Source organism: Scaptodrosophila lebanonensis, unplaced genomic scaffold (assembly GCF_003285725.1).
Source record: "Scaptodrosophila lebanonensis strain 11010-0011.00,11010-0021.00 unplaced genomic scaffold, SlebRS2 tig00000159-arrow-arrow-pilon, whole genome shotgun sequence".
In the NCBI taxonomy this organism is placed as follows: domain Eukaryota; kingdom Metazoa; phylum Arthropoda; class Insecta; order Diptera; family Drosophilidae; genus Scaptodrosophila; species Scaptodrosophila lebanonensis.
Window position 1 is genome coordinate 712,037 of NW_022060596.1, and position 24,141 is coordinate 736,177.

Genomic DNA, 24,141 nt, shown 5'->3' on the forward strand with positions numbered 1-24,141 from the left:
AAAATACATACGCCTACAGACATACATATTTACACACATATTTACACGCTTCTATACGCTAGTTGGTGGTGAAGCGCTGCCCACACATTAATTAGAGAACAAATTGGTCGTCGGTTGCTTTACATTGTAATAGTACTTTTTTTTATTGTGTTTATGTATAATTTTCATCTCATTTTTTTTTTCTTGTTTTTTCATTTTTTCTTTTATAAACGTGAGAACATTCAGCAGCTCCAGTCCCCTTCCCACCAACTGCTTGTCCTCCACTGTTCTTTATGGCAGCAGTCTATTTGGCATTTTGGTTGCCGTGTGTTGCAGTTGTTGTTGTTGTTGATAATTTTGTTGGTGTTGTTGTGACGCTGCATCTTTGGATGAAAATATTTGGGGCTGCTCCGTGTTGGTTTAGTTGCTGCCGTTCCTGTTTGCTGGTGTTGTTTGTCTTTTTTATACAGTTGCTGTTCCAGTAAGTATATATAGTGTGTGAGTGTATTTGGATGCATTGTGTGTGAGTGTGTGTGGTAGTGGCATTAGGCCGAGTTGTGGATGTTCAAGCGAAAAACGTCGTGAGCCACATAGAAGCTGCCGCCACCTTGCTTCAATACAAAGACTTGAGAGTAGGCGTGTGGTGGATCATCATCGCACTATAACAATATATACATATATTAATATATATATATATATATATTGCATTGGAAGATAAGAGAAAAGGAAGAGTGATGAGTCAGTAGGTTTGAAAGCAGAAATGCAATTAAAAATGGAGCACACACACACATACACTAAATATATAGTAGTTATATCAATTACAAAATCATGCAAAAATTATAATCATTGTTAAATCGTACTGAATGCACAAAACCATTATGAATGGATGAGTAGAAATGCTTCCTGACTGGCCTTAAATAATTAGTGCACACACACATATATGTACACGTTTTTGCAATTCTATGCAAAATCTCCATTACCAAGTTCCCCCCTCTGAAAAAAATCTACATAAAAATATAATTAAATGAATTTCGAATCATTTGTCTATAACTTTTACGACAGCTATACACATATGTATGTATACAGTATTAAAAAAAAAAACACAAAAACCATGGAATCCAACGACTAGAGCTCAGACAAGCAGTCAGACGAATATGTCTAGATCATTTCAGTTTCGAATTGTAAACGATATTTTAACTTTATACTGCTCACTCTTTCAATTTTTTTTTTAACTTCTTGAAGGCATTGTTTTCATGTTATTGAGCATTTATGAAAAAAAGCACAAGCTTCTGCGCATATTGTTCAGTAATGCTGGATTTGGAGTTGTGCCAATCCACATGGAAAATGATTGCAAAATGCGTTTAGCGGTGAAGAAAACAGAAGCAAATTATTTTAAATTAGTTAATAAAGAATATGAACAATTTTGTGTTGCTTTATATCAAAATTATGTATGTTTTTACGTACAAGGCGGCTAACCCAAGCATTGAAGATGGAAGGGCGGCGCTCTTTTAAAAAATCGTTCACAGTTTAGAGTTATTGAATGCAGCCAAAGAAGCAAGGGAAGCTAAGAGCTTTAGTAGATGTTAGAAGGCAGTTATTTTGTTGAATATAAAACACATGTTGTTATTGGTGTTATAGTAGTATTTGTTCTTGCCGATGATGGATGGTGTTGGTATTTTCAACATTGAAACTTCTAGTAAAAGTTGCCAGCCGCTTCAAATCAAAAACATATCAGCAAATATGATTTTCGTTTTCTTTTACTTGGCCTGAAGTTTGCTGTTGTGGTGGTAGTTGTTGCCGATTTTTTGGCGACGAGATTACACATCGTGCAGCGCAAGTCTAAATATATCGTGTTGTACAAAGAAACTGGCACCAACAGGCTTGAGCACAAAGGTCTGTATATACGCATGCGGTTGATCCTCATCGGTCTGATATGATTGGCGTTTGCAGCGTTGAAATAAAGTTCAAGGTGTAATACATACGTGAGTACATATTTAATAAATGGATATCCCAAAAATGTTTAAATAGCGCCATGAATTGAGAAACTGTCAAATTATATGGGTACACTAATCGGCATGATTATTTCGACAAGTAAAATCTTCGATCACTAGCTTAAATGCGATTATGTACATCGACCGATAATTTTTAAAAATATCTATCGAATAATTTTCTGGATATTGTTGTTTTGTTCGACTGAAAAAATGCTTGAGTAATGCTTTTTCAGCTCTCAATTATACCCTGCTATAGCTAGCTTAAGCCTCTATTTTCTATAAAGCCGACCTTTTAATAGTTACATGGTAGTGGTCCGATCCAGCCTTTGCGAACATAGTAGAAGACTCTCTGAGGATCCATAGCTTTATAACTAAGAGAAAAGTAGTAATTGAAACGATGGCTTTGATCATTTATGTGATGATCATTTGTTAATTATAGCATGGGGTGATACTTGTGATTATACTTTTTAAGACTGAAACAACAAGTCCTCTCTGAGAAAGGAGTGATATGGATAAATTATCTAGCAGTATTGAAAATGGGAACAGATCCGCACAAATATAATATTTAATATTATTTTTTTTCTACCGATCATTAATAACTTGGGATCTTGAAACTTCCCTCCGATAGAGTGCAATAAAAACAATGTTAGACAAGTATTAAAAATGAAATCACAATAGCTTCTGTAAAAGTATAGACGAAAACGGGTAGGTTCTGGACCGTCTAGATTTATAATGGATTTCCATTCAATATAATTAACTTCAAGCGCTTAGCGAAAACTCAATTCATTTTGAATTAGGCCAATAAGTTTTAAAGATTTACAACTCGATTTATCAAAATATAAATGCCGACTAGTGCTAGGGCTTATGAGTAACTTACCTGTAATCTTCCGAGCACATTAATTAGTACGCCGCCATCGAAGGTTGGCTGCGAATCCACTGTGGTAATCGCACGGGTAATCTTTTGGAAAGTCAGACTCTGTTGAAACGAAGAATTTCAATATAATATGTAATACACGCTCTCAAAGTATGAGTCACACGCATCCGCCCACACTTACCTGTATTTTTTGTAAAATTTTTGTGGCACCCTGTATCTGGTGTCCCTCGAAAGTCATGAACGAGTCAGTCTCCTAAATATTAGGAACGAAATTATTAATTATGCATGGTTTTGATTCAGGAAATATATTGATAAAGCCAGTTGACTCTCAGTAAATGAATATATGTATGTACATTTGTACATACTAATCTATATATGTATATACATATACATATGTATCTACACACAGCAGACGTGTTTATATACATATGTATATCAATAGTATATGTGTGCAAAAAAATATGTTGTATGCTTGTGAAGAAGTTTCTCGAACGGACCTAACTTTGTGTTTGAGGTCCGGACAACCCCCGCCCTTGACCATCATCACAAATATTTTCGCGCGCACTTTTCATTTGGCAAGCATATATTTTAAGGTGTGCGCCTAATTTTCACAAAAAATATACATACACACATATGTATATGTACATATTTATGTAGGTAAATATGTATATTCAAGGGCATGTTGCGCGTCATCTGTGGCTATTGGCCTATTGTTGATTCATATACATAGAAAGTCTAGCATCTCATATCGTATTACATTTGGCGTGGTGTCTAGCGTGCTATGGCACGCGGTCCAGGCAGTAGCTCTACTTACGCTGTAAAAGGTTGCCACGGTATTGCGGTTTGCCGGGTTGTCAAATAGGGCATAATATTGCTGGACGAAGCCCTTGCCAATGTCTTCGTATTGTGGGTTCAATGTCATTTTGCGGCCGCTTTGCTTTTTTATGCAAGGGTCGATGTTGCAATTTAACAAAACTAATAAGTGATAAAAACAAAAGCACTGACGAAATTCCGAAAGTGGCCAATCGTCTCTCTCTAGTTGCGAAAAAAAACTAATGGATCAGCAGACAGCTCCAGGTCGCAAATCGCACATTTAGGGATGTAAAAAAACATCAATGTATCGAGCATCGAAGATGTTTTGAACACGATGCATCGATGTTTTGCCATGTTTTTTTTTCTTGCTTTTAATTTTAAAGTACACCTAATTCTGTCTTTACACGGCCTTTTCTTTATACAATAATTCTGTTTTTACACGGTAGATTGGTTCCAGAAACAACCGTGTAAGAAAATACATTGATCATATGCAAAAATAGATTTTTGGTTCCTTATCTCTAAAGAAATATATATGCCATTTATAATATTCAAACTTAATTAGTTAATAACAATAGGTAAAATAGTATGATATCTTACCTTGATGAAAACACATTTTTAATTTAAAACATATCTTTTTCTATGAAAAGTTAATGTTTGAAAACATCGATGTTTTATACGATGCATCGATTTTTTTAACAGAGACATCGATTGACATCGACGTTTCCTCTTCGACTTACATCTATATCGCACATTGACAAAGCCCAGCGGTTGTGTGCACACTGTTTAAGCCGCTATCGATAATTTTGTGAGTGTATAGCGCTGCGCACGGCCTTCGATGAAGAGTTTTCAATAGGCGTTTCGTGCGCAAACTTCTAAACGCAGCGGACTTATAGATATTAATTTTTTTTTTTCGATCATGTTAACATATGAAAATATAACGCAAATATGTCGCATCTGCCTCCGGCCATTGTTTGAGCTTAGTGAGCAGCAATTTTCGATAATACCGCCCAATAAAGACAACGCTCAATTGGCAAATCTGCTCAAGACATTTTTGGCCATTGATCTGCTGCAACAACCGGCGACATTCCCCCAGCGTATTTGTAACCTCTGTTACAGTGCCCTACTACACTTCCAACAGCTCTGCCTGGTTGCCCAACAGAGCACAGAGACGCTGACGCATTTAAGCACCATTAACACTGCCAATGACACAGCTGACAAACAGCAAAAACTGTTGATAACGGAAAATGAGCCTTGGGTTTGTATACATTTTAATGTTTATGTTTATCACTCGTTGTTGCTATTGCTGGTGTATTTTGGTTACAGTAGTGTCAGCGTTTTTACACTTGCAGGAAGACAACTGTAGCGATACAATTTCAGTGAAAGAGGAACCGTTGGACTTGGATTTAGATTTGGAATTTGAGCAGGAGGGGCATGATGAGCAGGATGGATGTATGGGTAATGAAGAAGGTGAGAAAGAACAGGAACAGCAGGGTGATAATGTGGAGGACACATTGAATGACGATTCAGCCAGTTCCACACACGCAGTTAACAATAAAAAAGGCAAACTGCTAGCATGCCAGCTATGTGGCAAACAAGTCTATAAGCTGCCCTATCTGGAGGCTCACATACGTAGCGTCCACGAAGGCCATTCCAAGCCATTCCTATGTCGTGGCTGCAATAAATCCTACACACGTTATGAACAGCTCCGCTCCCATATGCGCAACGTCCATCCAAACAGTCCCTTGGCCAACACTTCCAATGATCCTTCCGCACAACAGGATCAACCACTGGAGCAGCAGCGTCTCATTTGTGAGCTCTGCAATCGCCAATATAGCACAAAGAATGCTCTGGGCGAACACTTAAAGCGTCATGCGCAATTCAAGCAGCACGTGTGCGAACATTGTGGTGTAGCCAAAGTAACACGCACTGAGCTCCTGACTCATCTGCAAGTCCACAACCCCGACTGGCAAAAGTTCAAATGTGAACAATGCCCGCAGCTGTTCCGCCATAAGAGCGCCATTACCCGACATGTACGCGTTGTACACGAGGGCCAACGACGATATAAGTGCACCTATTGTCACAGACGCTTCGGCACTCATGCCTCACAGCTGCGTCACGAGAAACTACACGAGGGTGAGCTACCGCACCAGTGTAAGGTGTGCGGCATGCGCTTTGCAGATTTGGATCGCTTGACTACACATATGTGCGCCCATGATTCCAATTTGTGGCCATACACTTGCGTGCATTGCTCCAAATCTTGCACTACACGCCAAAATCTTGTAATTCACGAGCAACGGCATGCTAGTAAGAAACCTCACATTTGCAACACTTGCAGTCGTGGATTTATCAGCGAACTTCTCCTGGCTCAGCATAAGCAGATTCCCTGCATTGAGCGCTGCAGCAATGTGCGTACTACTGAGGACACGGAATCAGGCACAACATAAAATATACATTTTTCCTACGTTCCTTCTAAATTTTTAAAATTGTATCAAATCTGTTCAGTAAAACAACATATTTACATTCGAAAATTACTAACGGCCTTAAAAATTTAATTTGAATTAGCGGGCTCCTATCGATACGAACAATCGATAGCCATTTTATAACAAGAAACAGGGGAACACTGACAGCCGCAGGGATATTTATAGTTTATAAACATCAAGCGGATCTTTTTTCCATCAACAACTATGTATGTATGTATTTGTATATATGACCGAAAATATAAATTTAGAATAAAAAAAATTGATAATAATTAAATTTAAGAGCGATTCTTGAAATAAAAATGTACTTAATTTTCTGATACGTAAAACATAATCTAGTTTAGTGTTAAAATACACAATATTTTCATTTCATATTTCAGTGAAGTAATATTCGTAATTACTAGATAAATACATATATCACAACTAATTTAATGATAATTATGTTATTTATATCTTAATCTCAACTACTTTCAAGAAGTGAGGATGTTTTAAGAGCTTACATTAAGCCTTTTAAATTGTAACAAAATTTTAGACAACAATTTTATTGCTACACTCCAGCGTCAAAAATTTGCAAGTTTATGTGTAATGTTGCTAATTTTCTTACCATAAGGAACAAAAGTTTTCGAGTTTTCGACGGGATATAGATCCTCTTGTCAATGTGATACCGAGTGAACATCCGGCTCTGCTCTTACTTGCCGTAGTAGCTCGCCTTAGCCCAACAACTGCTGTTCATATGCTGTAGATATGCCTGTCAGCCACGAACGAGCACTCGGCTTCTGCAGCCCGGCTCGTACGACACTCTGCTACTGTCGACAGCGACCCGCAGCAGAATTTCTCGTGTGTCCGAATGAGTTTTGCTCGCATTTTACGAATCCTGGTTTACGTTAACACTATTTTTCGGTATTTTAGACTCAAAATTTCAATTTCACTTATTCTTCTTGCATTCGAGCTGATGTCCTCCGAACGGTTTTCAAATCGCAACTGGTTAGAAGGACAATTTTTTATAACTAAATTTGTGCATTGGCTTAATTCATTAAAAGTACCAAATTCTGAAAACAGCTTTTCCTTTTCTCGTTACACAAAAATATCGGTAGCGATTTCTCAGATGCAAGGTTGCTGTTCAAACGGACTTAATCGATATAATAGCATATACCCTACGAATTGCCCAGGCATTTTGGTTTTATCAAATGAACGAAAAAACCTCTTAACCATTAAAAATGTTTCCATATAATAGTATATTGCTAAATATCCAATATTATCGCCAGTAATTAAATTATTTTTAAAGTGTAAAATTGTATGTTATAATAGAAAACAGAACATTATTATGTTGATAGTAACTCGATTTATTTTATATATTTTCAAATCAGAAATTGAATCAAAAAAGAAGTACATAGATCATCATAACAATTATTAAATGATTTATGTTCAGTATTTATTCTTTCTTGAAAATATATTCATATATTTTGATGTGAAAATAGTACATATATACATATATTAAAGGTTCCGCATCAATATATAACTTTGTAGTTCCAAGCCATATAATGCTTTTAAACACTTTATATTTTAAACATTGAAATACTTCACAATTCACATAAAATTCTGTGATTTTTTTTTTACCTGATAGTTTATTTTGTGTATAAAGGGCATCTATACTTCGGGAACTGCTTTCTCCCATGTAATCGCTCGTTGCTTCATCATAAACGAAATTAATCTGAATTTTGTACACAAGTATGCGTTTTGTTCAGTTGCCATTGCAATTTGTCAGAAAACAGTCCACCGCCTTAAGCCTTTTCGCACCCGCCCTTTCAGTTCCATTTTCACCCACCTGCGATTTTCATTCGCAACAGAGCCGATTGCCGGTTTTTGCATCGCAAAGTCGTCGAGTCTCGTTAGAGAATTGCAAAATGTTGAAGTATCTCAATCAAACCGAAGCCATCAATGTGGACCAGGAGCTCTTCAGTGAGTACAAATTCAGTGTGGATCAGCTGATGGAGCTTGCAGGCCTGAGTTGTGCGCACGCTGTTGCCAAATGCTTTCCTACCGAACGCCATCGGCGCGTTCTAGTCTGCTGTGGACCCGGCAACAATGGTGGCGATGGCTTGGTCTGTGCGCGCCATTTGGCATTGCTTGGCTACACGCCCAGCATCTATTACCCGAAGCCTACGCCCAAACCGCTCTATGAGAATCTGCTGCATCAGTGCCAGCGCATGGATATTTGCAGCATCGCCGAGTGCCCAAATGTTCAGAATGCCGCCGGCTCATACGATCTCATTGTGGATGCTCTTTTTGGCTTCAGCTTTAAGCCACCAGTACGTGTGGATTTCGTACCAGTGGTCGAATTGTTGCAGCAGACGAAGTTGCCCATTGCCAGGTAATTTCATGAACATCCCATCTAAACCATCAAACTAAGACCATCTTTTATATTCCTATATAGCGTGGACATACCAAGCGGCTGGGACGTGGAAAAGGGTAAGGTAAATGAGTGCGACTTCGAGCCCAGCCTCCTAATATCGTTGACCGCTCCCAAGCTTTGTGCTAAACACTTTAAGGGCGAACATCACTTTCTGGGTGGCCGATTTGTACCACCAGCTCTCCAGGAAAAGTATCAACTCAATCTGCCGGCCTATCCGGGCAGCGAAGTATGCGTTAAATTGTGATTCTGAAATAGGCTACCTTTTTAAATAAGCCCCCAAACTTTTATACTAATAATAATTTTCCATAATTGGAAAAGTTGTTTAAATAAAATTGTGATTTAAACCCTCGGTTTATAAAACAAACTTTCGATGTCATTTATTTCTTCCCAATATTCCAGATAGAGTAATGACAATAATAAAGTTCTTAGTGTCAACACGAGTCCTGTTTCCTTGGCCAACTCGTTCCTAAAATTAAAGCAATGATTGCGGAGCTATGGATGTATCAAATAAGCCACAATCACAGTTCAACCAGAAAGTTAGTAAATAATTTGGATACAATTTGAGTTTATTAACATACAAATCTATACTACGCTTTTACTTATACAGGCGATTATAATTTTTTCGCCTTCGATCCTCTTCAAAATTGTTATTGCGTGCCCACTCTTTCAGATGGCCCTTGGAGCGTAATATTGCCGACTTGGAGTCTACATCACGCATCACAAAAGGCGAGAAGCCCGATATATAGTCCTCATTAAGAGCATTCGTTTTGGTCTTGGCCACACGCGAGGGCATCTGCCGAGGCATAGGCTGATCCTCGAAGAGTATGGGATTACGTGAATGTTTGCCGCCTTGGAAGCGCGGCAGGCTCTGATTCTTATACTTGGTCGACAACGGGCGACGCGTATTTATGTGTATGATCTGTTTGCCATTCTCGTCCAGGCTGACAGCTACACGTTTAAGCGTCTTATTGCCGCAATTGGGACAGAATGCTTTGGTCATTATGCTGGTTGTTTTGAAGCAAGCGTAGCAACGCAAAATGTACGTGCGAAGTTGTTTGATAATGCGTCCATTGAGAGCAGCCAGGTGCAGATTGAGTTGCTTAAGCACATTCTGTAGAGCGTAGTCGGTGGTCATGCACGCCACTGGTGGTACAAGGTCCATTTCTACTTTTCCTTCGAGCGCTTTCTTTGCTTTCTTGATGTTTGAATGTGTTATCCAGCCGTCGTCACCCACATCGTCGTTATCGTTGTTGTTGCTGCTTTCCAGTTCTTCTTCCTCAGGGTCGCTATCTACTTTAGGCTGTGGTACCAGCAACTCGCTGGTGTTCTGTTCCTCTTCTTCGGATGGCACACATTTGAGCTTTTCAAATAGCTTGTCCAGTTGATCCTGTGTGAGATCGTCCTCGTCTCCCTCTTCCTCCTCCTCACAAGCAATTACTTGCTCTGTATGTGTTGAGCTGGACGCAGGCTCTGCCGCCAGCGGAGCGTCTCCACGCAGCTGAGCTTCTATGGCTGCCTTCACTGAGTCCTTTTCATTGCATTTAGCAGGTTCTGCAGCAGCTTCATCTTCACTGAAGTCTTCCTCTTCGTCATCGGTGCCACTGTCAGCATCGGACTGTTCATTACCATCAGGCATATACCAGCCGACCATACGTTTATTGTTGCCATCCTGCATCTCTTCGGGCTTGTCCTTTGAGGCGAACACTTGTGAAACCACGGGCTCTGTGCGCAAATGGGCCGTGCCCACGGTGTCTGCCTCTAGTTCATAGGTGAGAGCAATTACCTTTAGATCGATTCCCGAGAGGCTGGCGTAGTCGCCCGTCTTTTTAGCAAAATCCACACAATGTTTTACACTGTCGGGGCGCGGCTCACGCACCTGCAGATCAAATGGAAGCACGCAAAGTCGGCGTATTTGGCGCTTATTCCGAACCTCGGCCACTACATCAGGAACCGTAAGAACATTGTCCGCATATTCCTAGAACAAAAAAAGAAGAAAAATACATATGTTTTAGATTACATTTGAGAAAATGGTAACGGAGTGGGAATTACATTGAGTGGCACGGCATTGATGAAAGCCGTCGTATCAGCAATTAAATACTTTATTTTGCCACTGGATTCGCTCATTTTGTGTCCGAGTTCTAATTTTATTATTATTTTGAACACTTCTTGAAACTGCACGTGTGTGACTTCTTCGATAAGTATCGATAAGCAGCTCACGTTCGGCGCGCTATCGTCATTGACATTTGCGTTGCTTATGCCGTTGCCAGGCAAGTGTTATAAGCTGCAAGTGTCACCTCTAATTTTCAACAGAAAAGGCAAAAAAATAAGGTAGTGAAGTATTTTCGTTAAATTTGCGGCGCGTTTTAATTAAATCCAATTAAAGAAAGCGGTGCAAGACAAACAAACAAAATCGTAAGTATACATATATTGCGTTTATATTGTATTCGCTTGATGGCGGCGGCCCCTGGAAATTAGACCGCGTCTATTTTGCAAAATACTACATGTGTGTTTGTATATGTATGTATGTTTGTGTGTGTTTGCATTGTTGTTGCTCCCATTAGGCACGCCATCAAATAAGGCGAGTAAAAAGCAAAGATGTGGAACCAATGGTCTGGCATGCCAGGGGTGCCGGCAGCGCCGCCGCCTCAGCCTTCTGTGCCCCCACCACTGCCCGACGCACCACCGCCGCCGCCTCCATCCGAGTCAGCGCCGCCGCCAGTCGCTGTTAGTGCTCCGGCTGGCAGCGCAGTCGGTGCTGTTGCTCCCTCTGCCTCCGCATACATGACCGCAACACCATCAGCTATGCCCACCATGACTAATCCCTATGAGCAATACACAGCGGCTCAATATGCAGCTATGACTCCAGAGCAACAGTATGCAATGCAACAACACTGGCATCAGTGGCAAACGTATCAGCAGGAATACGCTAAATGGCACGCTCAATATGGCGAACAAGTGAGTAGCTGGAAGAAAAATAAAGGTCAGTTATTTAATGCATTAATTTTGTCTATCCCTATTTAGTATAAGCGTGAAATGGCAGCCGCTGCAGCTGCAACTGGTACACCACCCGTAACAACTGCGGTCGCACCGACTGTAGCTGCATATCCGCAGCCTCAACCACAGCCAGCAATCCAACCTATGCAGCCAGCGCCAACTCAGTCACAGCCCTTTTTTGCGCCAACTATTCCAATACAGCAACCGTCTGCCAAAATAATGGCTCAACCACAAATGTATAATCAGCCGCCACCACCGCCGCCTGTTCAACAGCAGCAACCACCTCCATACCAGCAACAGCCTGGTGGTCCATGGACTCAGCAGCCACCTTCAGGTGGCAGATATAATCAAACTATAGGCAATTTCAGTCAACCGCCTCCAATGGGAAACAGCACCAACGAATCGGTTCATCCGCCGTTTCCGAATTTGCAACAACCACCACCATTTATGGGCACCAAAATGTCTGCTCCACCACAGCAGATGCCATCAAATCAAACAAAGCCATGGGCCCAGCCTCCGCCTGATAACAAATCCTTTAATAAGGGTGGAAATAAAAGTTTCAATGATCAGCATTCACGTTGGGAAGGACCTGTGGATGATAATTCCACAAATTCTGGTGGTAATCAGCTGAACACTAACAGCAATAACAACAATCAACGTCCCCGTTGGCAAACAAATGATCCAGATACGAATATGGGTGTTGGACCGAATCAGCAAGGCAATAACAACAGAGGAGGCAACAAGCAAGGCAATCGACAGAGTTGGGGAGGACGGAGCAATAATGCGCCAGGAAATACTGGTGGCAATGACGGCCCCAACAACAATGATCCCAAAAATCCTTTTAGCCGTTTTGAAAACGACGGCTCTCGTGATTTTGATAGTTCCAGTAGCTACGGAAAGTCTGGTAATTTTGGTAGCCCTGGAGACCGATCGGGATCGAATAGTTTTGGAAACAGTAGAGGAGGTAATTCTGGCAACTTTGGCGGACCTGGCGGTGGTAATTCTGACAATTTTGGTGGCCCAGTCGGGGTAAATTCTGGAAACTTTGGCGGACCCGGCGCAGGAACTCCATCTAACTTTGGAAGCTCTGGTGGTAATTCTGGAAATTTTAGAGGGCCTGGCGGTGGTAATACTGGAAATTTTGGCGGTCCCGGTGGAGATAATTCTGGAAACTTTGGCAGTAGTGGACCACGTAATTCTGGTGGCTTTGGCAATGATGGCCCTGGTAATTTCGGAAGAAGTGGTGCTCCGCGAAATTCTAGTAATTTCGGCAACAACAGCTGTAGCGGCCCTGGAAACTTTGGTAATAATGAACTCGGTCCAAATAACTTTATCAACAATGGCACACCCGGTAATTCTGGCAATTTTGGCAACAATAATTCAAATAACTTTGGTCCTGGTGGCTTCGGAAATAATCGTCGTAGTGGTGGAGGTCGCTGGGAGAACAGGCCAAATCAAAATTTTGGGCCTAACAACAGTGAAGGAGACAGTGGGGGCTTTAATCGTGGTGGTCAAAATCAACGCAATTTCGGTCAGCAGCAACAGCAGTCGCAGCAACGTGGTCCAGATCTGGATGAGGAGAGCTTTGATCGCCTCTTTGATCAGTGGGAAAAACAATTTGAGGATTGGAAACGCGCCAATGCCAATCATCCGGACCGCGATGAATATCGACGGTACGAGGAGGAGTTCGAGAAACAGCGGCGACGCATTGCCGAACGCCGTGAGCAGATGCGTCGACGTCGTCAAATGCAGAACCCTCAGCAACAGTCGATTTCTACTAACAGTAACGATTTTACACCCAATGATGGCAAATTTGGGCAACAGATGTCAGATCAAGAAGAACTGTCGGAGCAGCAGCAACGTAATCCAACAGATGTTATTATTGGTCCACAATTGCCAGGATCAGCGATTGAAGTTGACGAATCAAATCCACTTAATAATACTAAGACACATCAAAGACAAGACCACTCCCAACCAAATCCACCGCAGAAACATTCGCAACAAGACGACAACCAGAATGCGATGCCTACCAGAATACAGTTGCAGAATTTTAATAAGACCTCTCAAATGCCAGTTACTGAACCACTAGCACCACAAAAACAAGAGCAACAAATCAATCTATTGCCACACCAGCAACAATCTGGACAGTCCGCTTCTGCCACAATTCCATCATCTTCAGCATCTCCGAAAAAGGATCACGATGTTAAATCACAGCCGCAGCGTACAACGCCAATTAATCGACGGGAGCAACAACAAAAGCAGCAGGGGAAGGAAGAAGTTAAAGAGTCTACCAAGGCAGGGGAGATAGGATTGGGCAAACGGAAGAGCGATGGACCCAATACCACAACGGCACCAGCAAAACAAAACAAACAGGATAATATTTTAATAATTTCTCTTGATGATGATGACGACGACGAGGTGGTAGCAGCAGCTACGGACTGTACTGATACGCCCATGAAAAATATATTTAAAAAAAGCGATGGCATACCAGGATTGGATTTGGTCGGAGTTGGTGGCAAGGAAGGTGATTCGAACAAACAAACAAAGGACACCGACCTCTCTCCAGCAAAGAGTAATAGCGAACAGAAAAAGATTCCTTCATTGTTCGATGTGGTTATTTCCAAACCAGATAGCTCACCCAGCAATGCCTCGAAAGAGAAATCGAAACCGCCACTCGACCCCAAGGAGTTGCATGAGCAGCTAAAATCGTCAAACATCAGTTCATTGCCAGAAACTGTAACAAATGCACTGCAAGATCCAGAGTTTATGAGCAAGATGACGCAGGTGTTGGCCAAGGCACAAGGTCGCGACATCCCAGAACCTGAAAAACCGTCAGAAAACCAGGGAAATGACGGGCGTCCGATGTCTTTTGCCGAATGGCAGCGTATGAAAAAAATGGACGGTTTCAATCCTGACTCCAGTTGTCCAGGAGGTCCCAGCAACGGGTCTGGAATGGGTTCAGGTATGGGACTAGGAGGTCCTAGTGGCAATCTTGGAATGGGACCTAGAGGTCCAGGAATGGGACCAGGCGGTCCCAGTTGTGGTCCAGGAATGGGACCTGGAGGTCCAGGAATGGGACCCGGAGGTCCAGGAATGGGACCTGGAGGTCCAGGAATGGGACCAGGAGGTCCCCGCGGTGGTCCAGTAATAGGCCCTAGAGCTCCTGGTGGCGGTCCAAGCATGGGACTAGGAGGTCCTGGCAGTGGACCAGGAATGGGACCAGGAGGTCCTGGAGGTGGTCCAGGAATGGGACCCACTAATGGGCCGCCTGGATTTAATCCAGCTGGTGCCAATTTCGGTCCCGGATTTAATGGACCTCCCGGGTTTAATCCACATGGTCAACATTTTGGAAATGCTGGCCCTGATCGTTTCGGGCCGAACGGTCCTCAATTTGGACCTGGACCTGGGCCAAATGCTGGTCCGAATTTCATGGATTTTGATCCAAATAATCAAAGCCTTGGACCAAACGGACCCAACTTTAATGACCGGCGAAATAGTTTCGGTCCCAATTTCCGTGGCAATGGGCCGCCCGGTCCTGGACAGTTCGGCCCCAACTTTCCGGGCCCTAATGGATCTGGACAAGGTTCCAATTTTGGTTTCGGTGGACCCGGACCTAATTTTGGACGCAATTTTGGGGGGCCCAACAATTCGAATTTCCCCGGTCCAAATAATAACTCTTTTGGAGACAACAACCCATTCAGACGCAATGCCGGCCCCCCTGCGCCCATGTTTGATGATGATGCACGCGGAGGAGGTGGTAATGGTCCAAGTCCGAACATGGGTTCCGGCTCACGCGCCAACAATCAGAAGAATTTTGGACCACCTCGGAATAGCTTTGGCAATGGCAACAAAATATGGTCAGATGGGTATGTGTCTTAAATATCGCTAAGTTCTTCGGCTATATTTTCCATTTAAATTATACTTTTTATCGGGAATGCATAAAATATAATTTTGTCCGTGTGTCAGTAGCGGAAACAACAACATCAGAATGCAAATGGGTTGCAATGTCCGTTACGCCTCAGTCCGCTTAAAATGTCTGTGTTTCTGTATTGGAACCGGGCCATATATAGGCATCACAAATTTATTCAATTGATGTCTCTTAATACGTTTGCAATATGTCTAAAATAAATTATCATTTCATATGTATCTGAATGTATTTTAAATGGCTTACACTTTTAAGTCAGAATTGTGTTGAAATCCGTAACTAGCCTAGCCCATTAATGTCTGTAACTTAAACACCTTGGAGCTATCTGGGTACATCGATTTTTGATAAGGATATAATTTAATTATTTAAGCATATTGCTCTAACGTTTGAACTTGATTGAATTTATTTTGCCATATTCTTATTTCAACTACTCTTACTATAGTTATGAGATATGGGCTAATGCATTAAAAGTATGACCTTGATAGAACCAAGTAACAACAATCTCCCAGACTTGTCATAATAACAACGATGTAGTGAACAAATGAATTGAAAAGACTGTCTAATAAATCAAACCATTCTGTGAGGAACAGGCAACTTAATTAAAACGAACTGTAACCGATTAGCGATTCCTATTCTTGATTGCGTTGCTGAGAACTCTCTAGAACCCAATAGGTCCAGTAATTAAGTGATATTATCATTATTGTTGAAATAATAATAATGGAATTTCTGTTGAAATAGCGTTGAATACTCTGAATAAAAGAACAAGTTTTGTTTGATAAAAAATTGTACACATATGTATGTGTATCATTGTATCATATATTATAGTAGGTGTGTCACACATCCTGCATATAGACGTTAATGGGTTAGGCGATTGCACATTCTGTGCCGTGTCAGTTCATCTAAGAACCCGTCCCCTCTCTCGCACTCTCGTTCTAGTAGCATACATATGTTCTATAGTAGTTACAAGTCCTGGCTAATTTCAAGTCTCTTTGTTAATGCTGGAATTTCGATTCCATACCCGTTTTCTCTTCTCTTCTACTTTTATGCACAAAAAAAAAAACCAACCAACACAAAACGGCTTTGATTGTTTCCATTTGGTTGATCCATTGAATCGCATATAAAAAAAATGTTTTTTTTTTTGTTTTTTTTTATATTAAATTAAATAAAATTATGTTACTGTCCTTCTGTGGTCTGCGTGCGCAGCAGCAGCGACGGAAGCAGAAATCACGGTTTCGCGTCCCAAACTCAGAACAAAGCCAATGTCAAGAACAAAAACCAAAACCAAAACAATAACAGGAACAGTAGCAGCTTTAGAAACATGCAGCAGCAGCGCGGACCCAAGTAGAGGGAGCTCAATAGATGATTCGAATCGATTCGATTTGGGACTCGTTTCGTTTCGCTCCCCACCCACACGTCATGTCAGCAATTTAAGCAGCGCCGTCAGCGGATGCACATAAACTACACATTCAAACATAAACATTACACACACACAAAACCAATACACATTCACACACGCACATCAAATATATATAATGGTCTTTAGCGTTTATTTTTTAAAATATTCTTTAGTCCTTTCTGTATTTTGTGTTCTTTGCTTAGTCTAATGCAACAATTAGCTGCGTTTTTTTCGCCATAATTAGTTATATTTCTTTTCTTTTTTTTCATTTTGCAACAATTAGCCGCGTTTTTTTCGCCACAATTGTGTTTTTTTTATATAATTTTTTATTTTATTTTTGGTATATTTATAGTAAATTTTTTATTTGTTTAATTTTGAAAAACCAGTGCCGGAATTGAATTTGTAATACAGAATTGCATCGAAAAACCGCAGCTTGCTCTTTATCGTATTAAATCTTATATATGGCGTATATATATAAATACATATATGCGAAAAAAACACACACTGAATATTGAATAAAAATGTTTATAAGTTTAACAACCATAAGCAACTACTGCGAATGTATTACCAATTACTGTCCATTCAGTTATACTGCACGGGCTAAGATCAAAGAGCTGAAGCTCGTATGTTCTCCATGTTCATGAATTAGCTAACATCATTTCCTCTATAAAGCATCTGATTCCCTCACCCGTACCGTTTCCCCTCCATTATCAAATTTCCCCGCTTAGGAAACATTACAAATTACATGCCCGGAATATTAATACTTTTTCTTCAAATCGTGCACATTGTAAGCTAGATATGGATTTAAAAAATTAACTCGTAGGTGCTAAGTTAGCTCAGATTAGTAGGCACCATATAAGGAAAAGTTCATTTCGCGAACCTTGTCCGTTTGTTGGATTTTAATGACTCTTGGTCTGTCTGTCTGACTATATGCCATGGGATCTGATAACTAGTCCTCTAATATATAATCCCGCTTAAGTTATTATGCCTTATATGAAAGAAATATAAACAAATATCATTATTGCTTTGGAAAATGTTTGGATAAAGGAATCCTGTAACATGTCGAAGCTCCTTACAACGGGCCAAAAATATGTTTCAGTGATGCAAATGCGTTTTGTTATTCAAGTCAAGGTATCTGGCATGAAGTTATCTGCCGTGTAGGCATCTGACGTCATTTATATAACTTCTCATTTAATACGGCGGACAAAGAATTGCTTTAAAAATAAGCTCTACACTATAACTATAACAGTTTAGTGTGAAATATCTTAGGAAGATTAAAATAATGTCCAATTCGAACTGCCTGGTTTGCGAATTATTTAATTAACTGCCCGTGCAACAACTAGTTCAATTGTCTGCTAAAATATTGGAAAGCCACTCCCTAGGTTATTGCTTAAGAATGCCTATTCTGTAAGGGGGTTTTCCATGGAGAGTCCCCTACGCCTTCCATATATCTGATAAGTGTGCTATGATGATCATGAACATTGATCGTTGCTCTCACGTTCAATCCCGTGTCTGTTTTTGTGGCGCAAATAGTGAAAAGTCTCAGTAGTGTACAAGTACTTTTACCCCAAAACCAGACGCACTGCAGCTTTCTTTTATAGCTACAGCGACACTCTGAAAACCAATAGGCACTTGCTTAACTTGCATACATGTACAAGTACTCGTATATGGATAGAGCTATAGTCATAAACATGTTTGTCCAAGTCCGAAACAATAAGTAAAAGTTCAAGTGTTTTCTCTCTGGCTGATATTGACATTCAATCAATCCAAATAAAACGAAACAAATAAAAAAAATGTACCAAAACAAATTGCGTCCTCCAATGCGTCATGCGTCCACGTTACAGTGCCGATAACGCCAATGTCATCCCCAATGGGCCAGAGGACAGCATCTACCGTCCCATGCAAGTGTTCGACTATCAAAATAGTAACACGGCCCCCCAGGTGTTTGAATATGGACATAAGTCTGCCGACAGTGGAGATTTTAGACCTGTGAAGACCTTTGATTACGGGCATGCATCGCGTAATATGCCAGTTGGAGGAGGGCTCGGAGGCGGGGGCGCAGCAGCAGCGTCAGCAGCAGGAGGAGATAGAGGACATGCAGGACCAGGTATAATGAATCGAAATCCCAATAAAAAGAGAAACAAAAAGAGAAATAAGAAGAACCAGCAAAGGATGCAGCAACAGCAACCGAATCCACAACAACAACAAAATTCACAAGATCAAGCCCAACGGCAGCAGAATTCACAAGACCCAGATCATCAGCAACATAATCTACAAGATCAGCAGTCAGAAACCACCAGCGAGGTAAGCGATCTATATTCACTGATACAGCTGATGTGTAGCTTATATACTCCTTAAATATTTTGTTATATACTAATATGCTCTATACTTGTATGTTTTTAATTAGTCCAATGCAAGAGCACCTTCAATTGAAGACGAGCTGGAGGATATATCCGATGGTGAAGAGTAAGTATTGTTACTAGTTAATATTCAGATATAGAAACGCCTATTTAGACGCATATATAACCTAACATTTTCCTGCATTGTTATTTGTATTGCAGCAATTTGGTGGACAATGGCTTGCAGCAGGACACTCCGCCGCCACCACCATCTGTCAGCTGGCAGAAACCAAACCAACAGCAGCAAACCAAAGCATTCCCAGCAAATCCGCAACGTCGTATACTTACCCAACCGTCCACCTCCACACCCACTGCGATCTTCCCTTCGACGGCTGCGGCCAATACACAAATACCCAGCAACCAGAATGCTTGCCATTTGGAAATGTCAATACCCACAAATGAGAATCGTAACACCATCTCAATAGATGAGGTCCTATTGAAACCCGGCCGTATGTCCCGACCCAAACGCATCTGCGTCATTTTGCGGGGTCCACCCGGGAGTGGTAAATCCCATGTGGCAAAGCTGATCAAGGAGAAGGAGCTGGAAATGGGTGGTCCTAATCCGCGTATTTTAAGTATTGACGATTACTTCATTATTGAAAATGATTACGAGGAAAAGTGTCCGAAGACTGGCAAAAAGGTGAGCAAATAGATTGGAAGATGGGTGCTCGCGGAATCTATAATCTTTGCCTGTGCGCATTGCAGATACCCAAAAAGGAAATACTTTATGAATATGATGACACAATGGAGGAGACTTATATGCAGTATCTGATCAAATCGTTTAAGAAAACACTTAGTGATAATCTATACGATTTTATTATTGTTGACTGCAACAACAACTCTCTGCGTACGCTCAATGAGTTCTATTGTAATGCCAAGGACTCAAATTTTGTGGTAAATATATAACATCATTCTATTTGCATTTATGTGCATATCTAATGTATCTATCTGTGTTTTCCAATTGTATTCCAATGGAAATTCTGTTGGACCGCTATTAATTGTATATTAATAGGGTCTTCAAAAACCATAGTTCTTCATAATAATATTTGGTTAATTGTTGTAATTGCTAACCAACTGTTAGAGTATCCCATAAATTTGTCTACAGATTTTCGTATCGTATGATGCAATAGCTTGTTCCTGAAAATGGGTAACAATGTTACATTAGTGTTAAAGGCACACGGGATGTACCGTCCGTTTGTCTGTCTGTATTAATACCAGGAACTTTTAACCGCCAGGCCAATGTAGTCTTCTATTATACATTAGTAGATTCATTTTTTTGTCAACGATCGCTGCAAATATCACTCTCAATAGAAATAAATATGTTTTTTGTTTGCTCATCTCATCAATTAACTGGTGTGTTTAGTTTAGTTAGTTTGGAATGTGACTCAGAGGAAACTTTCGATAATCGCATGAAAGCATTTTCCCCCCTCTCCTTCTCCTTTTCACATAACATGCATCAACTATCTCTTTCTCGCACTGCAGCCGTACATTGTTGACATGCATTGCGACCTGGAGACCTGCCTCAGCCGCAACATCCACGATCGGAGCGAGCGTGACATACGGGCTGTCCTGGACAACTGGTGTACCACGCCCTTCCACTACATAAAGCTGGATGTGGGCTCACTGCTAGAGAATGTGATCGAAATGGAAGATGTTGAAAATATGGCTACGGTAACTATGCGCTAATGCAGTGCTTCTCTTCCAGTCTTGAAGAGCCGTTCGTTCATCTTGTCTGCAGCTTGTGTTATCGCCTTGGAGAAATGCGAGAACAGTTTGTGGGTGTATCCCCGGTGCTGGGCGCATTCTCCTGGGACTCTACGCACGCTGCAGCCGATGATGAGCGCTCGATATCTTCATCTTCTTCAACATCTACATGTACATGTACTACTTAAAGATTGTTAACTTAGCTTTAAAACTTAGTTTAAGTTGGGCACTGTTACCTGTTTCTCTATTTTGATTACGTTACGGCTTAAGCAAATTCTAAATTGCCTCCAATGGCTACTCTTATACGTATATACAATCCATACATACATATACTATTTACTATATGTCTCACTGCCAGACATATTCTAGTTTAAGACATATTCTGCCCTTACAATTTTCTTAAAGAACGAAAACACAAAAACAAATACAAGAAAAACTGGATTACTAGGCACAAGCGATATTATGTAGCTTATGCAAACAAAACAGTTGAATTACACCTAAAGTAAATGCTAAAGAAACAACGACAAACTATCATCAAAAATATATACCCATATGTTTTTTTTGACAAACTATCACTCGCGTCTACGAGTGCACAACTTTTTGCCACCCACAAGTTTTATACTAAAAGCTGGGAGTTGTTCATTGCAGGACGACAATGCCATTAACGAAGATGATCCCGAAAATTCCAGTCAAGACGCTGTTGACGCCACAGATGCCGCTGAAGAAGACAACAGCAATAGTGCCGATGCGTCGAACGTCGTAAGTGTTGTCTCTAAATTTTCTCTTTCTAGTGGGCTGTATTTCGTATTATATCATTTCATATTATCTTTTTGTTTTTGGTGCGACTAATCAACTCAATTGATCTGTTTTTGAATTCTTGTACATGTGTGTTCTGCAAAAAAAAAAAAAAAAAAAAAAACCAATAAAAAATATAAAATAAAATAGTGCGGCTTCTTAAAAAGCAAATGGGAAAGCGACACAACTGAGGAGAATCTTGGTAAGTATATATGTAGATAAACCATAAATGGTTATCACTTATTTTTATTAGCTATTTATATAAATGCGAAACAGACCAGGGAATTGAAGACAATAAAAAAAGGGATCCTTGCGAGGCAAGTTGTAGATCTTCCTGTTCTTAAAAAATGATTCTTTTTACGAGCTATCAGTTCTACAAAATTAGAAGCCTCTTGTTATTCCTTGTGCTGCTACTTGTAAACATAACTTAAGTATAATGGTACTACCCTGGTACTGATATGTACTGGGAATAAAACTAATGTTTTAATTTAAATATTTGACTTGGCTTAGTTTCTTTCTTTTAAACCCGAAAAATTTATCTTTGCCATATGAATGTTTAATGCTAAATTTTGAAGAATTCCACTATAAAATCGAATAGCTTAAGAAATTAATTTTAGTTTTTAGCTTCTTTAAAATGATGTAATTTTCGTTTCCCCGGGAACTTATAAAGTGGCAACCATTTAATTTTAATCATTTCCAATACATCATTTATGCCGAACGCTAACATGCCGTTACATCTTTTCTAGCTCGCCTGGACGGCACGAACCGACTTAAGCGCAAAACGGCCAGCATGGCCGATTATTTGCAGCTAGATGATTGGGAGCCGCCGATACGCACTGCCGATGGAAAGAAACGCGTAAGCAATAAAAGCCCCATTGCCGCCTACGAATTATGCTATTAATGAACATATGAACCAATTGCAGGTGCGCTGGGCAGACATTGAGGAGCGTCGGGCTCAGCAGAAGATGCGCGCCATTGGCTTTGTGGTCGGACAGACTGACTGGAAGCGTATGATGGATCCGAATGCGGGCAATCGTGCGCTGAATCGAACCAAGTATATCGAGCGTGTGAACAAGCGACGCTGAGAACTGAACATACATGTATATATATCATATATACATATATATATATATATATATATATATATATATATATATATATATATATATATATGTATATATATATATATATATGTATATATATATATATATATATATATATATATATATATGTATATATATATGTTTACATACTATATGAACACAATTCACATATAATAGGCGTTCCATTCGATTCGATTAGTTTAGTTTAGTTGCTACTTTATTTCGCCCTGTTGCCCAATACATTTCTCATCTTTTGTTGGCTTAACAACAAAACATTTAATAGTTTTCATAAAACATGCATCACACACACGTACATATGCATGCATTTGAAGAGTTCAAATGGGTTGCAGGGCTGCATTTAAAATAGTAATTATAATATTAATAACTAATTTGAAAACTGAACAAGTCTCCCATGCCAGTCACGAGACTCGGCTGCGACTCACCTTACTTAGTTTAAAGTTTAAAGCAGCGCTTGTGCTCTGGCACTCGACTTGGATCGGTTCAGCGTTCGGTAGCAGCTAAGGACGATTAAGAAATGTCGAACACACATGAAAATATCTCATAGACACAATTTGGTATATTACATTAATATAGACATTTTCATGAAATGGATACTCCCCTCTTTTGTTTTTTTTAAATATTTGTTTTAAATTGTTTTCGTTTTTTTTTTAATTTTCTTAGTTTTTTGTACCAGAAGTATGAATAAAGTGAATTTTACAGCGATTACTTGTTCATATTTTGCCGTGGACGCAAGTTTTAAACGCAGCATATAGAAAATATAGATTAATATATAGTTACGTATAATAGCATGTATGTTTGAATTACATAAGTATATTTAAAATTTAAATGAATTGAAATAAATGAATTTTTAATGTAAAAACTTTGTTTAGATTTGCAAATACTTTCATATATGGGAGTCCTGTATTTTTTCAGCCCATATAAAAAACGCAATAAACATTATTTTCTTAAATGTCTTATAAGGATTTTTAAAACTTTATTGTTATTGAAGAGTTTTCTTCTACTTTTATAAATATTTAAATGCTCTTTAAGAGACATTGTTTTAACGCATTCAGAACACTAATTTATATATTTTGGACCACATATTCTCAGACAGGAACTTCATACACACATCTGCGATCTAACTATGTAGGTATGGTGTATTACTATTAAGCCAACCAATTAGCAATAAGTACATAGTTCAATGAGATTTCGTTGTGTCCAGCTGATTTACTGGCTAGTTTGATTTGTTCCAATCAGCTGTATGTCAGCTGTTCTGCT

General features: G+C 40.0%; 5 protein-coding genes across 11 annotated transcripts; 3 read left to right on the forward strand and 2 right to left on the reverse strand.

The window, feature by feature from the left end:
- Nucleotides 1-110: 110 nt before the first annotated feature.
- On the reverse strand, nt 111-3,908 carry LOC115629592 (probable nuclear transport factor 2). Of its 2 annotated transcripts, XR_003995935.1 has the most exons (5): nt 3,659-3,908; nt 3,026-3,097; nt 2,848-2,946; nt 1,741-1,907; nt 111-638 (listed from the first exon to the last, which is right to left on the reverse strand). XR_003995935.1 is itself a non-coding variant. In XM_030526082.1 (4 exons), exons 1-4 carry the CDS (start codon nt 3,764-3,766, stop codon nt 525-527), a joined length of 393 nt encoding a protein of 130 aa, XP_030381942.1. In that variant the 5' UTR covers nt 3,767-3,892; the 3' UTR covers nt 111-524. The 2 variants fall into 2 exon arrangements, 1 of the variants encoding a protein (XP_030381942.1); XM_030526082.1 differs by lacking the exon at nt 1,741-1,907 and having other exon boundaries at nt 3,659-3,892.
- A 658-nt stretch (nt 3,909-4,566) lies between these two features.
- LOC115629601 (zinc finger protein 677) lies at nt 4,567-6,234 on the forward strand. 3 transcript variants are annotated; one of them, XM_030526093.1, is made up of 2 exons: nt 4,567-4,912; nt 5,007-6,234. In XM_030526093.1, the coding sequence occupies exons 1-2, from the start codon at nt 4,574-4,576 to the stop codon at nt 6,099-6,101; spliced, it is 1,434 nt and encodes a 477-aa protein (XP_030381953.1). In that variant the 5' UTR covers nt 4,567-4,573; the 3' UTR covers nt 6,102-6,234. The 3 variants fall into 3 exon arrangements, with proteins under 3 accessions (XP_030381953.1, XP_030381954.1, XP_030381955.1); XM_030526094.1 differs by having other exon boundaries at nt 4,772-4,912; nt 4,981-6,231; XM_030526095.1 differs by having other exon boundaries at nt 4,785-4,912; nt 4,990-6,231.
- Nucleotides 6,235-7,818: 1,584 nt separating this feature from the next.
- Nucleotides 7,819-8,911, forward strand: LOC115629580 (NAD(P)H-hydrate epimerase). The gene is made up of 2 exons (XM_030526072.1): nt 7,819-8,505; nt 8,569-8,911. The coding sequence occupies exons 1-2, from the start codon at nt 7,865-7,867 to the stop codon at nt 8,789-8,791; spliced, it is 864 nt and encodes a 287-aa protein (XP_030381932.1). The 5' UTR covers nt 7,819-7,864; the 3' UTR covers nt 8,792-8,911.
- A 181-nt stretch (nt 8,912-9,092) lies between these two features.
- On the reverse strand, nt 9,093-10,728 carry LOC115629579 (RNA-binding protein NOB1). The gene is made up of 2 exons (XM_030526071.1): nt 10,597-10,728; nt 9,093-10,522 (listed from the first exon to the last, which is right to left on the reverse strand). The coding sequence occupies exons 1-2, from the start codon at nt 10,669-10,671 to the stop codon at nt 9,143-9,145; spliced, it is 1,455 nt and encodes a 484-aa protein (XP_030381931.1). The 5' UTR covers nt 10,672-10,728; the 3' UTR covers nt 9,093-9,142.
- A 109-nt stretch (nt 10,729-10,837) lies between these two features.
- LOC115629551 (trithorax group protein osa) lies at nt 10,838-22,848 on the forward strand. Of its 4 annotated transcripts, XM_030526035.1 has the most exons (12): nt 10,838-10,959; nt 11,109-11,502; nt 11,569-15,407; nt 18,707-19,166; nt 19,270-19,328; nt 19,424-19,901; nt 19,967-20,155; nt 20,744-20,932; nt 21,614-21,724; nt 21,911-21,962; nt 22,507-22,616; nt 22,684-22,848. In XM_030526035.1, exons 2-12 carry the CDS (start codon nt 11,143-11,145, stop codon nt 22,843-22,845), a joined length of 6,009 nt encoding a protein of 2,002 aa, XP_030381895.1. In that variant the 5' UTR covers nt 10,838-10,959; nt 11,109-11,142; the 3' UTR covers nt 22,846-22,848. The 4 variants fall into 4 exon arrangements, with proteins under 4 accessions (XP_030381895.1, XP_030381898.1, XP_030381896.1 ...); XM_030526038.1 differs by lacking the exons at nt 18,707-19,166; nt 19,270-19,328; nt 19,424-19,901; ... (1 more) ...; nt 20,744-20,932; nt 22,684-22,848 and having other exon boundaries at nt 22,507-22,614; XM_030526036.1 differs by lacking the exons at nt 18,707-19,166; nt 19,270-19,328; nt 19,424-19,901; ... (4 more) ...; nt 22,507-22,616; nt 22,684-22,848 and adding an exon at nt 16,670-17,048.
- Nucleotides 22,849-24,141: the final 1,293 nt, after the last annotated feature.

What these genes read in the sequence shown, in the direction of transcription:
- LOC115629592 (XM_030526082.1), bottom strand. Translation starts at nt 3,766, where the DNA reads ATGACATTGAACCCACAATACGAAGACATTGGCAAGGGCTTCGTCCAG. An exon ending in AAATTTTACAAAAAATACAG is followed by an intron (nt 2,947 to 3,025) that starts GTAAGTGTGGGC and finishes TCGTTTCAACAG; the next exon opens with AGTCTGACTTTCCAAAAGAT. An exon ending in ATGTGCTCGGAAGATTACAG is followed by an intron (nt 639 to 2,847) that starts GTAAGTTACTCA and finishes ATATTGTTATAG; the next exon opens with TGCGATGATGATCCACCACA.
- LOC115629551 (XM_030526035.1), top strand. Translation starts at nt 11,143, where the DNA reads ATGTGGAACCAATGGTCTGGCATGCCAGGGGTGCCGGCAGCGCCGCCG. An exon ending in GTCCGAAGACTGGCAAAAAG is followed by an intron (nt 19,902 to 19,966) that starts GTGAGCAAATAG and finishes TGCGCATTGCAG; the next exon opens with ATACCCAAAAAGGAAATACT. An exon ending in GTGCCGATGCGTCGAACGTC is followed by an intron (nt 21,725 to 21,910) that starts GTAAGTGTTGTC and finishes AAAATAAAATAG; the next exon opens with TGCGGCTTCTTAAAAAGCAA.
- LOC115629580 (XM_030526072.1), top strand. Translation starts at nt 7,865, where the DNA reads ATGCGTTTTGTTCAGTTGCCATTGCAATTTGTCAGAAAACAGTCCACC. An exon ending in ACGAAGTTGCCCATTGCCAG is followed by an intron (nt 8,506 to 8,568) that starts GTAATTTCATGA and finishes ATTCCTATATAG; the next exon opens with CGTGGACATACCAAGCGGCT.
- LOC115629601 (XM_030526093.1), top strand. Translation starts at nt 4,574, where the DNA reads ATGTTAACATATGAAAATATAACGCAAATATGTCGCATCTGCCTCCGG. An exon ending in TAACGGAAAATGAGCCTTGG is followed by an intron (nt 4,913 to 5,006) that starts GTTTGTATACAT and finishes TTACACTTGCAG; the next exon opens with GAAGACAACTGTAGCGATAC.
- LOC115629579 (XM_030526071.1), bottom strand. Translation starts at nt 10,671, where the DNA reads ATGAGCGAATCCAGTGGCAAAATAAAGTATTTAATTGCTGATACGACG. An exon ending in TCAATGCCGTGCCACTCAAT is followed by an intron (nt 10,523 to 10,596) that starts GTAATTCCCACT and finishes TTTTTGTTCTAG; the next exon opens with GAATATGCGGACAATGTTCT.